The following is a 22,731-nucleotide window of genomic DNA, read 5'->3' on the forward strand; positions in this document are numbered from 1 at the left end:
TCTTGGCACTCTCTGGTAACCCTAGTCCTATAGGCTTTACAGTTCCTCAACCACAGAACACACAGTAGATTCAATAGAACCCAAAGCAGCAAGAAAATTGCATTATGAGACTTGAAGTTCTTGGGTTCCAAATGCAGGCTAGACCTGACTAAATTCGATAAGCAGCTTTGGGGAAAAAAGGAGGGGTGTGTGCACCTGGCTGGATCAATTGGTAGAACACGGGACTCTTGATCTCCAAGTGGTGAGTTTGAGCCCCACTTTGGGTGTGGAGCCTACTTTAAAAAAATAATAAAATAATCAGCTTTGGTAGCATGCTGATTTAATTAATCCTCCACCCCATAGCCACACAGACATGGATGACTTAGTCAAATCCCAAATTTCTAGAATTTGGGATTGGAGTGAGGAGTCACTCAGACTCAGAGGTATGCTTGTCCCTCCCCTCTAAGACTCAAATACCTGCCCTTGTCCCGAGAGGCCTACCCAGACCACCTTCCAGACCCAGCTCCACTCATTCTGTCACCTTGCACAGATCCTGGGCTTTGGGACTCTGTGGCTTTTAGGCAACAGAAAGAACCAAAGCCACTGCAAGGATTCCTGTAGCCCTTTCTTCCACCAAGAACTCAACCTCATAAGGTAGACGATGTTGGGAGAGGGTATCTTAGACAACCAGCACTCAACTGAATCAGATAGCTCTGCGCCTTCCCACTCAAGTAGATGTAGCAGGCAAACAAGAGATAAATATGAGATTTTACTCAACACAAGAAAAGGAGAAACAGGAAAAAAGGCATCATAAGCAAAGTCATTGCCTTTTTGGTGGCAAGGAGGGTTTCTTCTGGAACCAGAATGGCAGTAACTAGGCCAAATTTGGCGAGACTACTACCAACCTCTTCAGTGCCAGATTTATATAGGAATGATTAGTTTCACCCATATTCCCCCAAATTGGTAAAGCAGAGAGCCCTCCCCATGGAGAAATGGGCCGCAGTTCAGGCTTTTAAAAACATGGCAGCTACAGGTCACAAGGTTCCAGCAGAGATGTCTGAAACTCCTCAAGAAGGGTTTCACGGTCAGGGGAACGAATCCAACTCAAATAGGTTTCTAGGTACAGGGGGAGAGACCTGGAGAGCAAAAAGAGTGATGTCTAAGGGTAAAGGATAGGCAGAAAATTGGACAGCCATTCCCTCCCTTTCATTCACCACCACCCTCCATAGACTCAAGTACTCCAGAATGCCAAATGCCCTTGGCCCCAAGTCCACAGGCCTCAGCCTCACCATGCAGCATTCTCCTGTGGCAACTTAGCTTGGGCCTCCAGGCTCCACCAGAGAGCAATGGCCTCATCCCTCCGATCCATCCTCCTCAGAGTCTGAAGCAGGTGAAAGGAAGCATCTCGATTACCTATAGCCCCACCCCAGAGTAGGGAGTCTTAGAATTTGACACAGCCTTAAGCATCATTTTATAAAAGAAGAAACTGAGGTCTAGAGCAAGAAAGTATCTTGTCTACATTCACACATGGAACCAAGAGTAGTTCATTCCCAACCATTCCTATCCCTGGGTACAGCTGCCCAGGACAAAGGGCTCAGCTGACCCTGCTTCCCCCTAACATACGCCCAGCATGGTTCTGGTCTTTGTGTCTGAGGACACTGGGAAGACTGAGAAACTCCTGAGAGGCCTCCAGGATGTGTTCTCAAACCTGGTATATCCCTAGGTATATACAGTACAACCTCATTCATCCCCTTCTATCTGGGAACATCACTCTTCCACTAATCCTGAAGTACCTCCCCCATGGGCCTCTCTGTCCTTGTGCATCTGGGCATAACTGATCTCATGCAAATATACATACCTGGGCACATCTGCACACTGAGGAGGAAGTCCTGTAGGGCTTTAGTATCTTGGTCACTGGCCACCCATTGCAGTCCACGACTAATCAGGGCGGCTACCCGAAGCTGTTGCAGTGCCACATCTGACATACACCCCTGCTCACAGCTGGAAGCAGGACCTGGGGACCATCCCCAAAGTCAAAAGAGTGTCCCTGCTACACAGTCACCAAAACCCCAAGTACTCCTCTTTCTCTTCTTGTATCTGCAGTTCCTTTCTTTTAAGCCTCATAGTAGGCTAGGACGCATGGAGAGGCAACACATTCACCACCCCCACTTCCAAGAGGGAAGAGGAGAACCGAGAGTCTAGATCACCTTGTTCTTTGTCCTTAGGTGTGGCTTGGAAGAGCAGCTCAAGGCACCTGAAGTGGGACAAAGAGCAGGGATGAAGAGGAGTCGACCTCAGTAACTCTGGGATGAGTAGGTAAGTATGGAGCTTACCAACTCAGGTCCCAATCAGCAAATTATCCCTCCACACTTCCCCTAGGATCCTGGTTGGCTTCCTGGGCTCACCGGCTAAATTCACTAATTGCTTCTTTTTGGGCCCCCAGCTGCACCCAGGCTCGACCCTGAAGCAGGTAGGTGGCAGAGACCCAGGATAGACAGTGTGGTGACTCCTTGGTTCCTTTTCTGGCATCTTCCCACAGCTGGGGCATCTTGGGAAGCAGAGACGACATGCGGCTGAGCAGCTCCTCACATACGGTCAAGGCATCCTGTGCTCGGCCTGCCTGAATCAGTGCTGCTGCTGCCTCCAAGAACACCTCAGGCATGCAGGGCCCTGGACGGGATGGGGGTGGGGAGAACTGGGGTGGAAGAAGGATGCAGTGTCTTGAAGAGACATTGGCCACCATCCCCAACCTCTTCACCAGGCTCTGGTACCACATGGAGACCACCCATTGCTTGCTACCCTGGACCACTTATTCTGAGAACCTTCCTAGTTTGGCCTTGCAGCTTGGACAGACAGAACAGCAGAAGGAAAAAGAGAAAACAGTAGTCCTGCTCTACTCCAGAGTTAGACTCCAACCCTCCCACCCTATTGTAGAGAACCTTGAAGACATACCCACCTTTGGCTCAGAGTCATCCAGCAACAGAGCCAGCAGGTCCAAGTAATGCTCTGCAGCGTCCTCTGCCCTAAGAAGTCATAGCCCATGAACTTCATATTAGGCCATTAGCAGGGCCCTCCAAAGGCTCATAGCTAACAAAGGGATGCTCAAGGGCCCTGGGGAGTAGGAAAAGTGGGGTCTTGGAACTCCAATCCTAGCTCACTATGGATCTACCCTCCTTACAGAATAGATCTGGGAGGAGATTTCAGAGTTTTCAAGATATAGGAGTTAGTGTCTGGGTGAAGAGTCCTAAGTTCAGGTCCATCAGCAAGGCAGGAGACTGAAGAGTGGGAACCTATGTCCTACCACTGACTTGTCCATACTGTCCATACGAAAGAACAGAAGCAGAGTCACATCCCAGGGAAGGTATCAGAAATGGGAAGAACTCAGATGATCAAGGCAGTGGAACCTCACCTTCCTATCTGTAGGCATCGGCTTGCTAGCAGGTACTTGGCCTGGCTCTGTGTGCCACAGTGAAGGGGTGAGGCTGGGTTAGGTTGGGGAAGTAGTAACTCTACTTCAATAAGAAGCTGGGGGGCTTCAGGACTGTGAGTGACACTCAAGGCCTAAAAGGAACACAAAGAAAAAGTAGATCTATAATCTTTGGGAGCCATATTTCCTTCTATTTACAACTTGATTATTCTCCCTAATACAAGCACCTCAGCCATCCCCATATCTTCAGTTCCTTACATCAACCAACAGCTCCAGACTCTCCAGCTCTGCTGCTGTGTTCCCCAGTTGCTGATATAGCCTGGAAGCCTCCAGAAGCGGAGGACCCCAGGGTGATCCCCCTTTCAGGGCCGCAACCAAGTACAGCAGAGCTCTTTGTGGATTGCCCTAGAGGGGTGAGAGAACACAAGCCTTAGCTACCTCACAAAGCAGAAAGCTATTCATAACACCCATGGTTTCCCAACCCACCCTAAGACTGTCTGTACCATTTTACGAAGACAGGTCCCCAGGACTGTGTACACCTGGACCAACACAGGCCGTGGACACAGACCTGAGGCTGCTTCTTGCAGGCTGCTCAATGCCTTGGGCAGGCTTCCTGTGATCAATTCCTGGAGGCCTGAGGGCAATCAGGGTGTAAACTTAAAGAAGCCTACAGGGCAAGGGGCATGACAGGGAACAAGAGCACAGAGCTAAATGGGACATGACAAGGAAGGTATGAGCCAAAGGACTCCTCAAGACAGGGAGTGGGGAGGAAGGGATGAGTCAGATTGCTAGCTGACCTTGGCGATAGGCAGAAGCTGTAAGAAGGACATCCCTTAAGCCCCGGGCATCCTGCAAGGTCAATGGAGCATCTGACTCCTCAGCTGGGGGGTTCCAAGTTTTCAGAAGGTGCAGCAGATCCTCAGAGGCCTCACTCTGAGGAAAGAAGGATGATCAGAAGCTCCAAGCCTATAACCACCTCTTCTCCTATCTCAGTCTATCCTGGCTGGACCTTGAAATCAAGGGTCCTCCTGATTCCTATTCCCTCAACTGTAAGAGAGAGACAGCAAGGATAAAGGGAGGAAGAAAAACTTGGGGCACAGATGATCTGGTCTAGTGCACCTTCTCATTCAGTATAAGCCCATGAGGACACTTCAGCAAGATCATAAAAGCCCTAACCCTATCCAAGATCATTAAGCTATTTTAAAAACCACTCAAGAGAATCCCCCCAATGAGAGACCAAGCAAAACAAGGTCACCAAGAGTCCTGGAGAGAACCCAGGTCTTCTGACCACCAACCCAGCAGAACTTCCCAGCACAAAATGATGCTACTGCAGCTGAGAGGCGTGAAAGAAGGGAAGAGGCCCTTAGATACAGGTTACTTCCCACATTACCTGGTTACCATTCAAGGTCTGCAGCAGCAAGGTCAGGTCCCCAAGACAGTCAGTACTTAGCCACAGGGCAGCCTGCAGGCCAGCCAGGTGGTGAAGGGCAGGGAGTAGCTCCAGCAGAACAGAGGAATAATGGAGAACAGAGTCCCACAGCCCCCTGAGCCCACATTCCAGTCTGGGCCCAACCTGCTCCTGGGTCTCCAGCACTGTAAAAGATACACACATACAGCTGAGGTTGGGACTTCATCTCTGGTTTCCTTTTTCTGCAGGAGCCCAAAGGTCACAAAGGTGCTCCTGGGCTAAGGAGCACCTGGTGGATAAGAAAAGGGCATCTCTCTCCCTGGCGGTAACAGATTTTATTGCTCCTCTCATCCCCTTTGCAAGGACTTAAACCCAAACAGGCTGGCAGGGATATGGAAAGCAATCTCTAGCCCTCACCTCTCTCCAGGCTCTGTTGGATATCCTGTGCTTGGTCTTCAGTGAAACCCTGGGCCAAGCTTGCCTTCATGGTAATGAAATTGCAGGTAACAGTTAATTCCAAGGGGAGAACAGGAACAGCTGCAGGGAGACCTGAAGCAAACACATGCTGATCTCACTGACTACTTTCCCAGGAAAGATTTCCCAGATAAGATCCAAACCCAAAGATCACATCACCCCAACCAAAATGGCCTCAATAAAGAATCACCCTTTGTACAGAGTTTGGAAAGGGCAGAAAGTTCTTCAGATTGGACCATCCTGGAGACCATTTCTTCAAATGCTGGGGAGTGAGGGGAAGTGAGGGAGGGGGCATGGCAGGGCTCAGAGATTCACCTGTACCAAAGAGAATTCCATTTCAGTCTTGTCTGTGCCTTAAACAGGATTCCCTGCCCCCTGTGTAATTTTCTCAATCCCAGAAATGCAGAACTGGTCTCTGGCTGTGGAGAAGGATAACTGACCGTCCTGAGGAGGATCCTGCTTACCCTGCAGGCTATGCAGGAGTCCCCTGAATCCTTCCAGCACATCTTGGGCCAGCTGCTGTCCTCTCAGAAACTGACGGGAGTCCTGAGCCACCTATGAAATGTGGAATGGGGTATCACTGAGGATCAATCCTTATTTCTCCCGTTGCAACAATGGCAAAGGATGTCTTTCTCCAGTCATTTCTGGCTCCTGGGGGAAGGTCAAACTCAATACCTCCCGTCAGCTGGGATAAATCCACGGGAAACCCTCCTTCTGATAATTTGGGGCTGCAAAGCAAGGGTCCCAGCAACCACGTTACCTTGGCCTGTCGAACTAGCTGGTCATTCTTTTCCCTCCACAGGTCTAGGCAGCTGGCGTGTAGTCCTGAGGAGCCCAGAGGGGTCTGGTGCGACAAGGTTGCAGAGGCTGGGCCCAGACCCCTGCAGGGTGCTGCTGAAAGGTAAGCCCGGCCTCGCCGAGGTCCCCATCCGAGCGGGGAAGGGTCCGTGCGCTTCTGCATCCCCCCGTGACTCCCTTGCTCCCCTTAGGGCCCCAGGAGGGGCGGCTCACCCCCTACGCGAAAAATGGAAACGGAAAAACTCTCTCCCGGACGCTGTGCCGGCTCCCACCCCCGCCTCTTCCACCTTGTCTCTGGTTGGCCAGGCCGTCAAAATCTCGGCTGCGGTTGGTCGTCTTCAAGGGTTAGTCCCCGCGGGAAACTCGAAGAAGAAACGAGTCAGGGCCCAAACCAAGAGGGAGGCTAAGGCGGGTTAGAGGATGGGAGTGTGTCTGAGTGGAGAGGTAGTATTTCTTAAGGTTCAGCTTGCTAGTCTCTCAGGAAGGCCAAAACCCTGAGAAATCGATCTCGGTACCAAAACCCGTGGCTCAGCCCTTCCCTCGCAGCCAAACTCCTAGGTCGGTCTGGCTTGGCGCCGCCCCGCACAAGGGAGGCCCGAGCAGTGCATGCTGGGAAGCGTAGTACGGCCGAAAGCAGCCACAAAAATCCCAGCCATGGCGCAAAGTTATTACCAAAAGCAACTGAAAGGAGACCAAGGCTTTTGGTCAACAACCCTTCCTTTCTTTGCTCACCACAGAGCACTAACACGCTACCACATTCTGCTCAACCTCGTGCAGTCTGACTGCTGGCCATGGAAGCCCTAGGCTTGAGCAGGACACACTGCTCAAAGGTACCTCTGAATCTTTCAACAAATGGACTCAGGAGACGTGGATATCCATATATAGAAACAAAACTGTGACCCTTACCAGAGATAAAATCAACTCAATATGGATAAGTTGAACTTTATTAACATTAAAAACTCTGAGGGCAAAACAAAAACAAACACCTCTGGGGCGCCTGGGTGTCTCAGTGGTTAAACATCAGACTCTTAGTTTCAGCTCAGGTCATGATCTCAGGGTGAAGTGGAGCCCTGGGTAGGGCTCTGGGCTACTGGTGCAGAGCCTGCTTTGGATTCTCTCTCTCTCTGCCCCTCCCAGCCCACGCACCTCTTTCTCAAAAGAAATAAACTTAAAAACAAAAACAAAACTTGTGCTACAAAAAGGCACCATCGAGAAAATTCAAAGAAAAATCATAAAGTGGAGAAATTATTTGCAGAGCATACACATAACAGATCTCTATCCACAATACATAACTCTCAAAGCTCAAAAATAAAAATAATTTAAACCATTTTAAGACAGAAAAATATGAATAGACATTTTACCAAAAAAAAAAAAAATACATGAATGGCTAAGCAGCACGTAAAAAGATGATCAACATCATTAGCTATCAAGGAAATGCAAATTAAAATCCTGAGACAGCATTATACACGTACACTCATAGTTACAATAATAAAACACAGGGGCACTCAGGTCATGATCTCACGGTTCGTGGGTTCGAGTCCTGCATCTGGCTCTGTGCTGACAGCTCAGAGCCTGGAGCTGGCTTCGGATTCTGTGTGTCTCTCTCTGCCCTTCTCCTGCTCACACTCTATCTCTCTCAAAAATAAAATAAACTATTACCAAAAAAAACCACAAAAAACAAACAAACAAACAACAACAACAACAAAAAAACAAAAACAGAGAATACCAAAAGTGCCTGGCTGGCAGAGTCAGTACAGCATGCAACTCTTGATCTCAAGGTCTTAGTTCCAGCCCCACATTGGGTGTGGAACCTACTTAAAAAACAAAACAAAAGGGGCGCCTGGGTGGCGCAGTCGGTTAAGCGTCCGACTTCAGCCAGGTCACGATCTCGCGGTCCGTGAGTTTGAGCCCCGCGTCAGGCTCTGGGCTGATGGCTCAGAGCCTGGAGCCTGTTTCCGATTCTGTGTCTCCCTCTCTCTCTGCCCCTCCCCCGTTCATGCTCTGTCTCTCTCTGTCCCAAAAAAATAAACGTTGAAAAAAAATTTTTTTTAAAAAAAATAAAAAACAAAACAAAACAAAACAAAACACCACCACCAAAACAAAACAAAACAAAACAGATAATACCAAATGTTGGTGAGGATGTGGAGAAACTAAAACCTTCATACTTAGTGGGAATATAAAACATTATAGATACCTTAGAAAACAGTTTGGCAATTTCTAAAAAAGTAAATCATACAGCAATTCCACTCCAAGGAATCCTCTCAAGAAAGAAAAACAAGGGCTCCTGGGTGGCTCAGTCAGTTAAGCATCTGACTTTGGCTCAGGTCATGATCTCACTGTTTGTGAGTTCGAGTCCTGCATCTGGTAAGCTTGAGCCCCACTTCGGGTTAGCCCAATTTCTCTCTCTCTCTCCCTCCCTTCCTCTCCCTCTCTCTCTCTCTCTCTCTCTCTGCCCCTTGCTCACTTGCGCCCTCTATCTCTCAAAAAAAAAAACAACAACCAACAACTTATGTCTACACCAAGACTGGTATGCAAATACTCAAAGCAGCTACAAAAATATTCATAATAGCTAAATAAAACTAAAAACAATCCAAATGTCCATTGTCTGATCATAGCCATACAATGGAATATGACTCAGCAATAAAAAGGGGCAAAAAACTGATACATGCATCAACATGGATGAACCTCAAAAATATTCTAGGTCAAAGAAACCAGACCAAAAGACCACATATTTGATGATTCCATTTGTATGAAATGTCCATAAAAGGCAAATTTAGAAAAACTAAAACATATCAGTGGCCTAGGGTGAATTTGGGAATTCATTGTAAACAAAGTATAGGGACTTTGTGAGAGTGATAAAAATTTCTATAACTGGGGGCGCCTGGGTGGCGCAGTCGGTTAAGCGTCCGACTTCAGCTCAGGTCACGATCTCTCGGTCCGTGAGTTTGAGCCCCGCGTCAGGCTCTGGGCTGATGGCTCAGAGCCTGGAGCCTGTTTCCGATTCTGTGTCTCCCTCTCTCTCTGCCCCTCCCCTGTTCATGCTCTGTCTCTCTGTGTCCCCAAAATAAATAAACGTTGAAAAAAAAATTAAAAAAAAAAATTTCTATAACTGAATCGTGGCACTAGGTAAGATTTTTTACATTTGAAGCCAAAAAGCACAAGCAACAAAAGAAAAATAGGATGAATTGGACTTCATCGAAATTTAAAAAGTTTGTGCCTCAAAGAACGCTATCAAGAAAATGAAATGCCTGGGGTGGCTGCCTCACTTGGTAGAGCATATAACTCTTGATCTCAGGGTCATGAGTTCAAGCCCCATCTTGGGTGTGGTGCCTGCTTTAAAAAAAAAAAAAGACATGGGGCGCCTGGGTGGCTCAGTCGGTTGGGCGGCCGACTTCGGCTCAGGTCATGATCTCGCGGTCCGTGAGTTCGAGCCCCGCGTCGGGCTCTGTGCTGACAGCTCAGAGCCTGGAGCCTGTTTCAGATTCTGTGTCTCCCTCTCGCTGACCCTCCCCTGTTCATGCTCTGTCTCTCTCTGTCTCAAAAATAAATAAAACGTTAAAAAAAATTAAAAAAAAAAGACAATCCACAGAAGGATAAATATTTGCAGATCATATATCTTACAAGGGATTTCTATCTAGAATATATAAACAACGTTATAACTCAAAAGTAAAAATAAGACCCAATTAATAAACAGAGAAAGGTCCTGAATGGACAGTTCTCCAATAAGCATAAGAAAAATGCCAATATCACTAGTCATCAAGGACATGCAAACCAAAAACACAATTTTTCCGTTTCACACCTGATAGGATGGTTAAATAAAAAATAGTTAATAGTAAGTAAAGGCATGAATGTGAAGAAATTGGTACCCTCATACACACTAGTAATGGGAATATTAAATGGTGCAGTGGCCTTGGAAAACAAACGGGCAGTTCTTCAAAACGTTAAACACGGATTTACAATAGGACCTAGCAATTCCACAATGTACCACTAGGTATAAGTGAAAAAGAAATGAAAACATATGCCCAAACAAAACTTGTATATAGATGGTCATAGCAGCATTATTCATAATAACCAAAAGGTGCAAAGAACCCAAATGTCCATCAATGGATGAATGAATAAAAAAAATTGATATATCCATACAATGGAACATTATTTGGCCGTAAGAAAGAAATGAAATACTCATATGTACTGCAACGTGGATGAACCTTGAAAACATTAGGCTGGGTAAAAGCCAGAAAAGGCCACATATTATAACATTCCATTTATATGAAATGTCCAAAATAGGCGAATATAGTCAGAAGGCAGATTAGTGGTTGCCTCAGGTTAGGGATGGATGTAGGGAGGTTTGGAGGGTAATAGCAAAGAGTATGGAGTTTCTTTTTGGGGTGATGAAAACATTCTAAAATTAACTGTGATGATGATTGCAGAATTCTGTGAATATACAATTATTGAATTGTGCACTATTTTTTTTTTTTTGAGAGAGAGAGAGAGAGGGTGCATGGTGGAAAGGCAGAGGGAGAGGGAGAGAATGAATCTTAGGCAAACTCCATGTCCGGCGCTGAGCCCAACACTGGGCTCGATCTCACAACTGTGAGATCATGACCTGAGGCGAAATTGAGTCAGATGCTTAACTGACCGAGCCATCCAGGCACCCAAAATTGTGCACTTTAAATGGCTGGATTTTATGGTAAATTGTACCTCAATAAAGCTCTCTAAAACAAAACAAAACAAAACAAAACAAAACAAAGCAAAGCAAAACAAAACAAAAAAGTTGGGCACCTGGGTGGTTCAGTTAGTTGAACATCCAACTCTCAATTTTGGCTCAGGTCATGATCCCAGGGTGATGGGATAGAGCCCTGCAAAGAGCTCAGAGCTGAACATGGATCCTGCTTAATATTCTCTCTCCCTCTCCCTCTGCCCCTCCTCAGTTCACACACACTCTCTCTCAGAACAAAACAAAACAAAACAACACAACAAACAATAAGTTAGTGTGTAATGGGGTCTTTGATGTCAAGTAAGAAGCAGAAATGAGATTTTTTTTTTTTTTTTTGAGAGAGAGAGAGCACAAGCAGGGGAGAAGGGCAGAGGGGGAAGAGAATGTTAAGCAGGGGTGCTCATGGGGCTCAATACCACAACCCTGGGATCATGACCTGAGCAGAAATCAAGAGTCAGATGCTCAACTAAGCTACTCAGGTGCCCCAAGAATTTTTAACAGATCTTTCTCTAAAAGGATCTTGTAGTTAGATCAGAAGAGGAAATAGCCAATGGTACTAAGAACAGATTTTCCTTAGGCTCCACGGAAGGAGGCTCTCTGCAAAAAAGGAACAGGATTGGGGGGAACCTAAGACAAGATGAGGGACTAGGCTCTGAAATCCTTCCCATGGGTGCTAGGGATGGGAAAGGGTCTTTTCTTCTCACAGAGGCATTGTCTGCTTATTAAATGATGCTTGGGAATAGTGTCCCCCAGATTAAGGAAAGGGATCTTTTTCTAATTCATCTTACAGTTTTAGCTGGGGCCTAACTTCTCTTATATTATTAAATCTATTCCTGCCAGGGTTACCAATGTCCTATCCTCTAACTGCCTGAAACAGTATGAACTTTGTTTGATCTCTTTAGCATTAGAGACTATTAGCCACAATAACTCCAACTCTTCCTTTAGCTGCCACAGTGGTGAATGCCTTTACTTCACCATCACTTGTCCTGGGCATTATCAAACATCAAATCCCAGTCCTGACCCTTCTCCTCAGGGTCTTCCCCTCCCCCTCCTTTGATGGACATTTCCATGAGAATTTGCCACCAGTACTTCAATCTTACATAGTAGTGAGGTGGATGAAGAACATAAGAGACATGCATTAAATTTATATAGTTTTGGCTCCAAGTCAGGAATAATCAATGGGACAAGATGGAATGCTATGTAAGATGGGCAATTAGGTCTGATAAATGGCAGCAAAGGTTGGAAAACTAGGGTGGCCTCCTGGCCTCCACAGAAGCAAAGGGCAAAGGGTGTTCTAGCGCGAAAGAACACAACAGAGGAGGGAATGCAACACTGTTTGGGGTTTTAGACAGTGGGTTCGTGTACTCCATGTTGCCTGTGCTTGTCTTTTCAGCCATCTCTGCTATTAGCAGAAGAATTTAATAAAACATGTTACATGGGGAAAAAAAAAGCCGGTGGGGTAACAGGAGTGATTTGGGAAGAAGTAGAAGTGAATTCAGACAACTCCAACCACTTCCCAAAAGTTTTCAGGTGTAGCCAGGTCTGCACAAGATGGCTGATGCCATCTGTGCCTCATAGGAGGGGAGAGTGACCCTCTTCCTAGTCCCTGTAGGACAGTGGGGACTCCCCCACCTCTCAGACACACATATTTACATTATTATTTTATTCTACTTTGGAGACCACCCTCCAGTCCCTTAGATGCATTCAAAGCAGCAGTTAGGGACCATGCCCCACTATGATTTTGAATTATAAAATAACAAAGTCCCAGATGTCAGTAGCTCCTGGCTGCATGGTGGTAAGAAGTGTGGCTAAGCCTCTCTTGCAGATGATCCAGCACCTGTATAGGCCAGGCGAGATTGTTCTTCAGCTCTCCCTGTGGCCACAAAGCCAGCACTTGCAGCCTAGGCTACCTCTGTTGGGCCAGAACTAGCTGCCTGAACCAGGAGCTCACAGCACCATCCACTCGCATCACCAAAGCTATGCCCAGGAAAAGTCCCACGCTGCTCACAATGAAGCCCACAGCCTCAAAAATGAACCTGCAAAGAAATGTGGAGAATTCTCAGGGGACACTGAAAGTAGATCTGGAGGCCTTTTCCCTGATGAGACAAAACCCACCTCCCTGATGTTCATTCTTTCATCCAAGCTTACCCACCCCAATGCCAATACTTCTCAAGCAAATCCACTCACTTGGGAGCAAACACCTTCCAGACCATGAGATGCCTGCGGAGGATGGAGGCTGCCAAGGCACAGGCCAGAATCTAAGAAAGGATACGAAAGGTCAAGTTATTTCGGAAGGGGAGAAGAAGCAGGTCAAAGGGAGAAGTGCTATAGGCCCCTGTGAAGAATGGGAGGAGTAGGAAACCAGTGCATGTCAGTGAAAAAAAAAAAACCCTAGATGAGGAGTTGGGAGACCTAATTCTTTTCCTGGCCTCACCATGACTCACTGTGTGACCTTGAGCAAGCACTATCCATCTGTGCTTATACCCAGGCTTTGCCTTCCAGGGTGGAGGAAAATGTCAGAGTCACACCTTCTGCCTCTGAAGGGAAAGAAGATCCATGACCATAGCCTGGGAAAGAATCCTGGCCATCACCTCAGTTTTTCCAGTCTGTCCACTAATGGAGGAATCCCCAAATGCAACCAGTAGGGTCCAGATCTAGCTTATAGAGAGGAAACAATCCATGACTAGGATTAAGGAGACTCAGGTCTAAGTCTCAATATAACCACTTGAGGCCACTGGCCTTGGGCAACCATTTTTCTTAACTGTACTTCAGTCAAGGCTGTCTCCTAGGGTTTTGGTAAAGTATGAAAAAGAGAATGTGATGTACACACATGAGAAAAGGTCACTAACCCTGTGATCTCTCCCTGTACCTACCTGAATACCAAGGACAAAGAGGTACTTGAGGCCCAGCTGCAGCAGTGCTGCATTGAAGTGATGAGGCGCATCCCGGAGCCGCATCTCCATCAGTGGCTCCTCCTCCTCCTCAGGCCTGACTCTGGATTCAGCTTCACTCCCTAGGGGCTGCCACCTCTTCCGAGGTCCTTGACTCTCACATAGGAAGGGCCAGAGCAGAAGCAATGGGCAACCTACTGCCTCAGAGGAAGGCAGGACTAGAATCAATGGAGGACCCAGGGACCAGGCCACCCTGGCCCCCAACCACCCTAGTTGACTGAGGCTCCAATTACCATTGGCCAAGGGGTGCCAAAGATCCAACAAAATCACATCTCCCCACTCAAATCCAGGACTTTCTTTTCTTTCCACAAATTCAGAGTAAACAAGGGAAGCAAGAGAGGAATGAGGAGTTACCTGCAAAGAGGAGATGGGAGGCAAAGGTGTTGGCTCCCACCAGCAGAGCAGGCAGCCAGGTGGAGGAACCATGACCCTCTGGGAATCCCACGAAGGCTGCGTGCCAATGAATGGCTGGAAAGACAGGCTGGTGGCCCGTGGAGTAGAATGTCTGTGTGGCCATGAGGGCCCAGGCAGAAACTGCCTGCCATGGCACAGTAAAAGGACCTGGGGGAAGAGATATACCTTTTCACAGTCACATCCCATTCTCTAATCCATAGCCTACTGCCTCATGATCATATACTCCTACTACTTCAGTGCTATACACACACACACACTTGCACATGCCAATCATCCAACCTCTTTACATTCAACACTCTGTTATTCTAATTCCCTCTGTGGCACTAAGTCCCCGTTACTCTAAATCTGAACATCTCAACTATGATCTATCTCTTTCTCTCTCTCATATATGCACAGCTCACTGTTGACATCACATGCTCATAATTCACCACTCCCATCACTGGAAAATCAGGAAATGCACTCATGAAGATGCAGCATTTCAATAAGAAATGAGTCTTGGAAAAAAAAAAAAAAGAAATGAGTCTTGGAGTACTCCTGTCTCTCTCCTCCATGAACCTTGCTGGCCTTGAGAGCCAGTGGGAGGGATCAATTAGCTTGGCTACAGCAGATAAGAGGACATCTGGAGAACCCTCCCAACCGTGTGAAGCATCTGAGGAGCAACACCTCCCTGAAAACAAGAGGGGCCGAAGTCACATCACTACTGTCCTTGGATGAACCAGGGCTGAGAAATGTATTTACCAGGGGTGGTGATGGATATCCCAGCAGCAAGCAGATGCAGGAGAAGGAAGCTCTGCAGAAACAGAAGCAGGAACACAAGGCTAATGCGTTCTGCATGCAAAAGCAGAAGTGGGAAGGCCAAAAGGGTGAGAGCTGTGACCATAGCAGCTGAGTAGACACTCCCCAACTGATAAGCTGCCACAGTCAAGGGGCCCTGGGATTTGGTCCTCTCTAGACGGCCCCGGAACTCCTCCTGCATATGTCGGTAGATTTGAGGAACCACATAATCCAGGTCAGCGCGAGAAGTTGGGGGGCCTGAGAAGGGAGTGAGGACAGTCCTGGTTCTTGGAGCACCTGTTGTAGCCTTCACTAGCACTGTCACAGGCCTCCAGAGCAACAGCATGAGCCCTGAAGCGGCCAATCCTGCCACAGCCCTGGGCAGCACAACTGATGCTCCAGCAACCAGGGCCCGGAGACGTGGGGGTGCTTCATCTGCTCCTGATGCCAATGCCCAGTAAGCGGCAGTGCCTAGTACCATTAAGGGCAGCCCCCAGCGCACAAAGAGCACAGAGGGCTCAGGGCTCTTGAGGTTACTATAGCGGCGAAGCCACAGGCGCACAGCAACTAACAGGGCTACCAAAGCCCCCACACAAGCTCCATACCACAAATTCTTGGCTCGACCACCCACCATGGATGCCAAGGGACTCAGCCAGGGAGAGGAATGGCAAGCAGGTGTCTCTTCAGGGCACCGATGAAAAAGTCCAGCTAGCCTTATACATAAAAGCAACCCAACTCCAAGTCCCAGGGCATGTGTGCCATTGTGCCGTGGCGGGCCTGTTGAGGCCGAAAGGCAAAAGCGGGGTATTGTGAGAAGCTTAGGTGGCAGCAGCTTGCCCTCCCAGTGAAGTTGGGCAACCAGGAGCAAGATGAATGAGCCCAAAAGGAAGGGGGTGGCCCTGGCCTCAGCTACAACAAAACTGTCAGAGAAGAAAGCAGCAAAACGAATCAGCAGGAATAACAGAACAGGCCCAGGGATGGGCAGTAAGGCTGCTGGGGGCCTCTTGGACCCCCAGCCAGCCCACGCTTTCCACAAAAAAGGCAGGAGTGAGCCCACTGCAGCCATGGCCCCTAGGACCACTGGATCCGGCTTCAGTCCGGTAGCTGTCAGGAGTCCAGCACACACTATGGCACCAGCCAGACCATAGGTCATGGGTGTTAGGAGGAGGGGGCAGAAGTAGAAGCCTGGGGATGTTACCCACTGGGATACCAGCAAGCAAAGAAAACAGGCAGCAGCCATGAGAGCAGCACCCCCTGCCATGCGAACCAAAGAGAAACGAGCCCAAGACTCAATGCACATGGCCCGAACTCCCCGCAGGAACTGCTGCAGCTCAGTAATCACAGTCTGTAGTGCTGCCTCAGCCCCCTGGGGGCTTTGCAGAAGCCGCTGGTAGTCAGCAGAGGCCTTGGAGAAGAGGTTCTGCAGTCGATGAAGCTCCTTAATTTGAAGGTCCTGAGCAGCAGCTGAGTAGGTGTGAAGAAATCGGGATACCTGGCAAAAATGGTCAGAGGCCAAGGGAACACATCAAAGACATAAACCGGGACAGAGGCAAGGGTTAGTGTTACCAAAGCAGGTATCTGGAAAACAGGGACCCAAACTCTGTCCAAGACAGGGGGGAAGTGAGGGATAATGGAAGGAGGACATGGCTATGGACAGTAGGATTAAAAATGAACAAAGGACAATGAAGTGATCATTATGCTTCTCCCATGCCCACCCTAGCTCTATCACCTGGAAACCTAACCCATCACCTACCTGCTGGGCATTGAGATGAAGAGCTGAGGCTTGGGCCAGAGCAGAGGAGTGAGGCTGGGGGTCTTCAACCACTGAGAACAGCTCAACCATTACCTCCCCGATGTTCCCAAATGGAATGGGCAGGCCCAGCAGCAGGGCCAGTGTAGGTACAAGGTTGATTTGAGGAACTATTTCCGGCTCCTAAAGGAAAAGGAGAGGGGCCAATGGGTTCACCACAAAGCTGAGATCGGGATTTGGAATAGAAGACAGGGACCTAGGTAGGAAATGAATGGGGAATGCCCAGGGTAAAGAATTTGGGGATCTAAAGTGGAGGGATCCACAAGAATGCTGTGATCTTGATGAGGTTGAATACCAGGAGACCCGACAAAGCACACCCCAGACCTCACCTGTGGTAGGGCACTGGGAAAGAGGGCTGTGGGACTGTACAGAAAAAGTGCAGCTGAGATCTCCAGCTCACTATCCCCTCCGTGGTCCCCAGTCATGGTCATTCCATGGTCCCCAATCACCACCAGCAGTGTGTCATTCTCCAGACGCTCCACAAGTCCCCTGAAGGCCAAGAAATATGTCAGGGGGTAGGAATGGATGAAGATTTTCCTTGGAGACCCAATTACCCCCAGCCATAACTTCCACCAGGAGGACTTAGACATTTGTCAAAGAGATACCTCTTCATTCACAACCCTACTGCCCAAAGCCACATGCTGAGTCACTCAAGATGAATGAGGCTCCTAGCTTCAAAAGAAAGGCCTAGAAAAGACAGAATTCAGCAAGGAAAGAGGCTCCAAGATAAAGACTTTTTCTCTTGGGCCAATATATCCTGAGATTCTCAGGCACAAACCCACTCCCCCAGCCAATAACCCACACTCACTGGATCACCTGGTCCATTTGGCTAAGTTTCTTGGCCATTTCAGGGTGGTGAGGGCCATGCTTGTGGCCACAGTGATCCACACCCAGGAAGTGAGCAATCAGCATATCCCATTCACTATTGTCCACTGTGAAAGGAAGAACACTGAGCACAGGGGACTAAGGCCACTCCTCAACCCCAGCCAGCTTTTGACAATCTATCAAGGGACGTAAGCCCAGGCCACTGCACCCATGGGAGGGTCAGAATTTGTGACCTGAAGCAACCCTCCCCAGCTCCTAATCTTAGTCAGACCTGCCTCTGGCCCAATGCTCACTGGTTGGGTAGAGGTGTTCCAGGATGCCATTGTCCACTGTGTGCAGGTCTCTCACATTGAAAGATGGGAAGAAGAAAGCTTGAGAGAAAACTCCAGGAAAAAGATCTTTCCAGGTATCATCTCCCATGAAGACCACACGCCTTCCTGCAGGGACATGAGAGTGGGTCACAGCCTGAGCAGGAGTCAAGGCAGGGGTAAAAAGAAGAGGGGGACCTTTAAAGACTCGTCAGAAATCTCAACCATGCACTCGAAGGGACAGCAATTTCATCCAACAACTCTTTATCTTTCAAGGCCTAAGATTTTCTGCCAAGAAGCTTTCCCTGTTAACCATACTTTCCCCAATAACAAGACTTTTCACTTCTTGTTTCTACAAAAGGCTCTGCTAATTCCCAATTCTTGGCTATCTTTGCTGATCTGTCTTTCCTGGGTATATGTTACATTTTCCAAGTCAGTGAGTGGACAGGGCATGGACTGACTCTCTGCTTTCTCACTTGTGAGAATAACCAGATTCACATCTTCTCCTCATCTCTCCACTGCCCCTTACTGAGAGCTCCCCCTAAATAAAAGCAACATTCCATGCAGACTAGAAACTCCAGAAGGACAAAGCCCAGACCCCTACTTGCTGCATGCAGGGCTCTGGTCTCTTTCTCTTCCCCTGTCCTCCCACAGCATAGTCTAGCAAGCAGCTGGACACCCAAAGTTCTGGCTCTCTGACTTCTAAAGACGAAATCTGCTAAGGTACTCTTGGACTCCAAAAAGGCCCAAACTAACCTGCACTGGCAAGCTGCTTAATGAGATTGTCTTCCACTATGGCATAGCTGGCAAAGTTACTGCCAGCATCAATAAAGGTAGGCAGTGAGCCAGTGGTGAGGGCCTTGAGGCGCTGCATGGTGGTGGTGGGGGGATCAGCCTTAGACTGGTAGAGCCTGGCATGGTGGGGCTGAATCTCCAGGATCCTCTGCAAATAGTCCAGTTTACCCAGGAAGGGCAGAGAGACAGGAGGTTCCCCAGGCCCATGTGAGCGCTGGGGCTGGGCAAAGTCAAATCGCAGAGCATCTATTAGCACCAACACAACCCGAGAGAATCGAGAAGCCATCCAGCAGGCCCCGGGTTTCCCTTGGTTTCCCCATGGCAGGGACCCAGGGCCTGGGGGCTCCTGGCAGCTGCTATGGTTGGTGAGCTCCAAACGGGTGAGCAGGAAACCACTGGTGAAGAGGGCAATGCCAGCGTAGAAGAGGAAGCCGACCCAGGCCAGGAAGAGCAGCACTGAGATCTTCTGCATCCTGCTGGTAGCGGGCAGGGAGTTCATCACTGTGGGGTAAAGAACCAATGGATTTTCTGGTCCCTCAATACAAAGCCAAGCTAGAATCACTTCCTCTTGGAAGCCTTCCAGAAGATAAACAGCCCCATAGCCAACCCAATGCAATGTTCCTCTCCACCAGTTACACCGGTGTTTCTGAAGGTGAGGTCCGCAGATTATGGGCATCAACCTGGAGCAGCCGTTTAAAATGCTGATTTCCAGGCCCCACCCCAGATCTACTGAATCGGGATCTTTCGGGGTGGAGCATAGGGATTTGCACATGTACTCCAGGAGATTCTAATGATGAAAAGCACAGTCCACGAGGGAAACTTATTTCAAGTGGTACACCGCTCTCTGACAGCTCATTTCTCCGCCTCTCTCCTTGCCAATCTCAACACCCCTAGGGTGCCCAGGGTTCGCAGCGCAAGGGAACCTGGGCAGGAATGACGGCGCCGCCTGGTGGAGACCAAGAGGACCAAGGGGAGGAGTCACGCTCCGCTTCTGGAAGGCCAGGATCGCCAGGAGACCAACCAGAGTCACGACCTACCCCGCGCAGCAAAGCAGAGTCGCGGGGTCTACGGCCGGTGGGCCTCGCCGGGACCCACACGTCCGGACAGCTCTGCCTCCTCTGGTGGCTACCTGGCCATCTCCTGGGCACCCTGGCTCCGGTACTTAGCCGGCTGCGAGCTGCGGGGGATGGTTTGATTCGGGAAAAGGGATTGAGGAGTAGGGAGTAGGTTCTCGGAGACCCTGGCTCACCTTGAAAGGCGCCCGGAAGCGCAGAGGCAACGCCTGCGCACTGGTGGTACCATAGACAGACGCGGGCCGACAGAGTGGCCCACAGGGGCCCCATCGCCATCTGCTGGCGCCTCCGAGGAGGTTCCTCAAGGAGCGCAGGTCTGTAGTTTAGGGGAATTAGGGGCAAGGAACAAAGCTACAACTCAGTGAACCACTGGTCATTCTTGGTTAAGGTTAAGAGCTGGCCTTTTGGAATCAAACTTAGCTTGAATCCTAGCTCTGCCACTCACTGGCATTATTGGGCATTACCTCATCTGTAAAATAGGGATAAATAATATTTATTTTCTACTTGCTTAGCTGACACCAACTGATAGGTTTTATTATTCCTCCTCTTCATGTCTTTCACTGGATCTTCCAACTCAATAATTCAAAAAATAATCCAATTTAAAAATGAGCAAAGGTAGGGGCATCTGGCTGGCTCAGTTGGCAGAACATGCAACTCTTCATCTTGGGGTCATGAGTTCAAGCCCCACGCTGGGCATAGAGCCTACTTTAAAAAAATAAAAATAAAAAATAAGGGGTGCCTGGGTGGCTCAGTCAGTTGAGCATCTGACTCTTGGTTTTGGCTGGGGTCCTGGTCTACTGGTTCATGGGATCTAGTCCTGCATTGGGCTCTGTGCTGGCAGCACAGAGCCTGCTTGGGATTCTCTCTCTGCCCCTTCCCTATTCTCTCCCCCCACCCCCCCGCAAATAAATGAATAAACATTTTAAAAAGTAAAGTAAATAAGTAAATAAAAATAAAATTTTAAAATGGGAAAAGGATAGGGGTGCCTGGGTGGCTCAGTTGGTTAAGTGTCCAACTCTTGATCTCAGCTTAGTTCTCGATCTCAGGGTTCTGAGTTCAAACTCTGTGTTGGGCTCCACATGTATCCTACTTAAAGAAAAAAAATGGGCAAAGGATCTGAATAGACATTTCTCCAAAGAAAATACACAATGACCAATTAGCACAGAAAAAGATGCCCAACATCACTAGCCATCAGGGAAATACTAGAGATACCACTTCAAACCCCACTAGGATGGCTATAATAGAAAAGACAAATAACAAGAATTGGGTGTGGAGAAATTTGAACACTGCCCTTGGGATTGTAAAATGGTGCTTTGGAAAACAGTCTGGCAATTCTTCAAAAGGTTAAACATAGAGTTACCATATGCCCCAGCAATTCCAGTCGTAGATGTATACCAAAGAGAAATGAAACGCATATGTTCACACAAAAACTTGCACATGACAGCTCATAGCAACAAAACAACCCAAATGGCCTTCACTGATGAAAAGATAAACAAAATATGGTATATGTGCACAATTGAATATTGTTCAGCCATAAAAAGGAATGAAGTACTGCTACATGCTATTACATGGATGAACCTTAAAAATATTATGTTGAGTGAAAGAAGACAATCACAAAATAGCATTTTATATTACTCCATTTACATGAATATGTAAAGCTAAAGGGACAGGAAGTTCGTGGGTTCCTAGGGCTAGGGAGGAGAGAGGAATGACTGCTAATGGGTATAGGGTTTTGGTGGTCGGAAAGAAATGGAGGAGAGATGATGAAAATGTTCTAAAATTGTGATGGTTGCACAACTCTAAATATACTACAAATGATTGAATTTACACTTTAAATGGGTTAATTGTAGTGTATGTGAATTACATCTCAGTAGATGTACTACTGTAAACAAAACAAAAACCCTCTGTACTGGTTTCACATTTCATAGTAAAGCCCAAGTTCTTGTAGTAGTCCTACATAGCGGCAGTAGAAGTCTATACACCAGCTCCCTCTCTGATGCATCATGCTGCCACCTCTTTGCTTCCTTAACTCTGTTCCATCCATTGTACCTCCTATGCTCTTCCAGTTATAAGGCAGGCAAGCTCTGCCTCAAAGCCACTACATTTAGGATCTCCAGTCAGCTCTATTCCCAGGTGGCCAAACGGGCCTTCCCCTCCCCTCCATATCTAAGCTCAAATATAACATCCAGAGGCTCCCTGGAACCCTCTAATGTTACAGATTACAGCCACTTCACCAAATTCCTCACATTCCTTCCTTTCTTTAATTTCTTTCATAGCACAACTCACCAGCATGTGAAATACTAAACATCTTATTAATGGTTTGTCTCTTCCAAATAGGACTTAAACTCATTGAGGGGCACCTGGCTGGCTCAGTCGGTACAGCATGTGATTCTTGATCTCACAATTGCAAGTTCAAGCCCCATGTTAGGTGTAGAAATTACTTAAAAATAAAATCTTTAAAAATAAATTTTAAAATCTTAAAGGAAAAAATTTAAGCTCATTGAGAACAGGGAATTGTTTCTCATTACTATATCCTTAGTGCCTGGCATGTATTTGAGGTTCAACAGTCATCAAATGATACACAAATTCTAATTCAGACATATGTTAAAAAATGTCATCGCTCCACCTCCATCCCAATGGCTCCTTACTTCAGTTCAGGCCTCATCACCCTCCAGGATTGAGGCTGCCTTCTTATTGTCCTTCAGCCTCTCACCTCTCCTTCAAATACCCTGTCCACATTGCAACAGGACAGCTTTATCTAAAACACTAATATGACTACCTAAATCTTCCTAAGTCTTCATGGGAGGGCAGAAAAAACCCTTCATGGACCGCTCCCTATCCTAAAGCTAAAGTCCAAACTCTTCAGTACTCTATCTCCCTATACTGGCTCTTGCCATACAGTCACACCCCTAACATCCCACCCACCCTTCAGTCTCAGCAAACATCTCAGAATGTTCCAAATTCTCTGGAACCATGGGCCT

The 22,731-nt window shown here is 47.9% G+C and overlaps 2 protein-coding genes across 6 annotated transcripts; both read right to left on the reverse strand.

The window, feature by feature from the left end:
- Nucleotides 1-735: 735 nt before the first annotated feature.
- FANCG (FA complementation group G) lies at nucleotides 736-7,689 on the reverse strand. Of its 2 annotated transcripts, none has more exons than XM_043565170.1 (14): nucleotides 6,049-7,689; nucleotides 5,753-5,843; nucleotides 5,232-5,363; nucleotides 4,797-4,999; nucleotides 4,204-4,339; nucleotides 3,910-4,040; nucleotides 3,665-3,811; nucleotides 3,389-3,540; nucleotides 2,936-3,002; nucleotides 2,385-2,674; nucleotides 2,187-2,233; nucleotides 1,838-1,993; nucleotides 1,269-1,392; nucleotides 736-1,115 (listed from the first exon to the last, which is right to left on the reverse strand). In XM_043565170.1, exons 1-14 carry the CDS (start codon nucleotides 6,247-6,249, stop codon nucleotides 1,007-1,009), a joined length of 1,986 nt encoding a protein of 661 aa, XP_043421105.1. In that variant the 5' UTR covers nucleotides 6,250-7,689; the 3' UTR covers nucleotides 736-1,006. The 2 variants fall into 2 exon arrangements, 1 of the variants encoding a protein (XP_043421105.1); XR_006294890.1 differs by having other exon boundaries at nucleotides 999-1,115; nucleotides 1,269-1,360.
- Nucleotides 7,690-12,448: 4,759 nt separating this feature from the next.
- PIGO (phosphatidylinositol glycan anchor biosynthesis class O) lies at nucleotides 12,449-20,027 on the reverse strand. Of its 4 annotated transcripts, none has more exons than XM_043565164.1 (11): nucleotides 19,927-20,027; nucleotides 18,639-19,178; nucleotides 17,868-18,011; nucleotides 17,558-17,681; nucleotides 17,079-17,238; nucleotides 16,693-16,872; nucleotides 14,904-16,431; nucleotides 14,106-14,312; nucleotides 13,674-13,888; nucleotides 12,988-13,058; nucleotides 12,449-12,836 (listed from the first exon to the last, which is right to left on the reverse strand). In XM_043565164.1, exons 1-11 carry the CDS (start codon nucleotides 20,024-20,026, stop codon nucleotides 12,707-12,709), a joined length of 3,399 nt encoding a protein of 1,132 aa, XP_043421099.1. In that variant the 5' UTR covers nucleotide 20,027; the 3' UTR covers nucleotides 12,449-12,706. The 4 variants fall into 4 exon arrangements, with proteins under 4 accessions (XP_043421099.1, XP_043421100.1, XP_043421098.1 ...); XM_043565165.1 differs by having other exon boundaries at nucleotides 19,715-19,962; XM_043565163.1 differs by having other exon boundaries at nucleotides 18,639-19,962.
- Nucleotides 20,028-22,731: the final 2,704 nt, after the last annotated feature.

This window comes from Prionailurus bengalensis, chromosome D4 (genome assembly GCF_016509475.1).
Source record: "Prionailurus bengalensis isolate Pbe53 chromosome D4, Fcat_Pben_1.1_paternal_pri, whole genome shotgun sequence".
Lineage (NCBI taxonomy): Eukaryota > Metazoa > Chordata > Mammalia > Carnivora > Felidae > Prionailurus > Prionailurus bengalensis.

Excerpts from the sequence above, each read along its gene's own strand:
- FANCG (XM_043565170.1), bottom strand. The coding sequence starts at position 6,249 with ATGCAGAAGCGCACGGACCCTTCCCCGCTCGGATGGGGACCTCGGCGA. Across the intron at positions 3,812-3,909 it reads GGACCTGTCTTCGTAAAATG|GGCAATCCACAAAGAGCTCT; the intron begins GTACAGACAGTC and ends TCACCCCTCTAG. Across the intron at positions 1,116-1,268 it reads CCACAGGAGAATGCTGCATG|GTCTCTCCCCCTGTACCTAG; the intron begins GTGAGGCTGAGG and ends TTTGCTCTCCAG.
- PIGO (XM_043565163.1), bottom strand. The coding sequence starts at position 19,449 with ATGTGCAAATCCCTATGCTCCACCCCGAAAGATCCCGATTCAGTAGAT. Across the intron at positions 18,012-18,638 it reads TAAGCAGCTTGCCAGTGCAG|GAAGGCGTGTGGTCTTCATG; the intron begins GTTAGTTTGGGC and ends ATGTCCCTGCAG. Across the intron at positions 16,873-17,078 it reads TTCCCAGTGCCCTACCACAG|GAGCCGGAAATAGTTCCTCA; the intron begins GTGAGGTCTGGG and ends CTTTTCCTTTAG.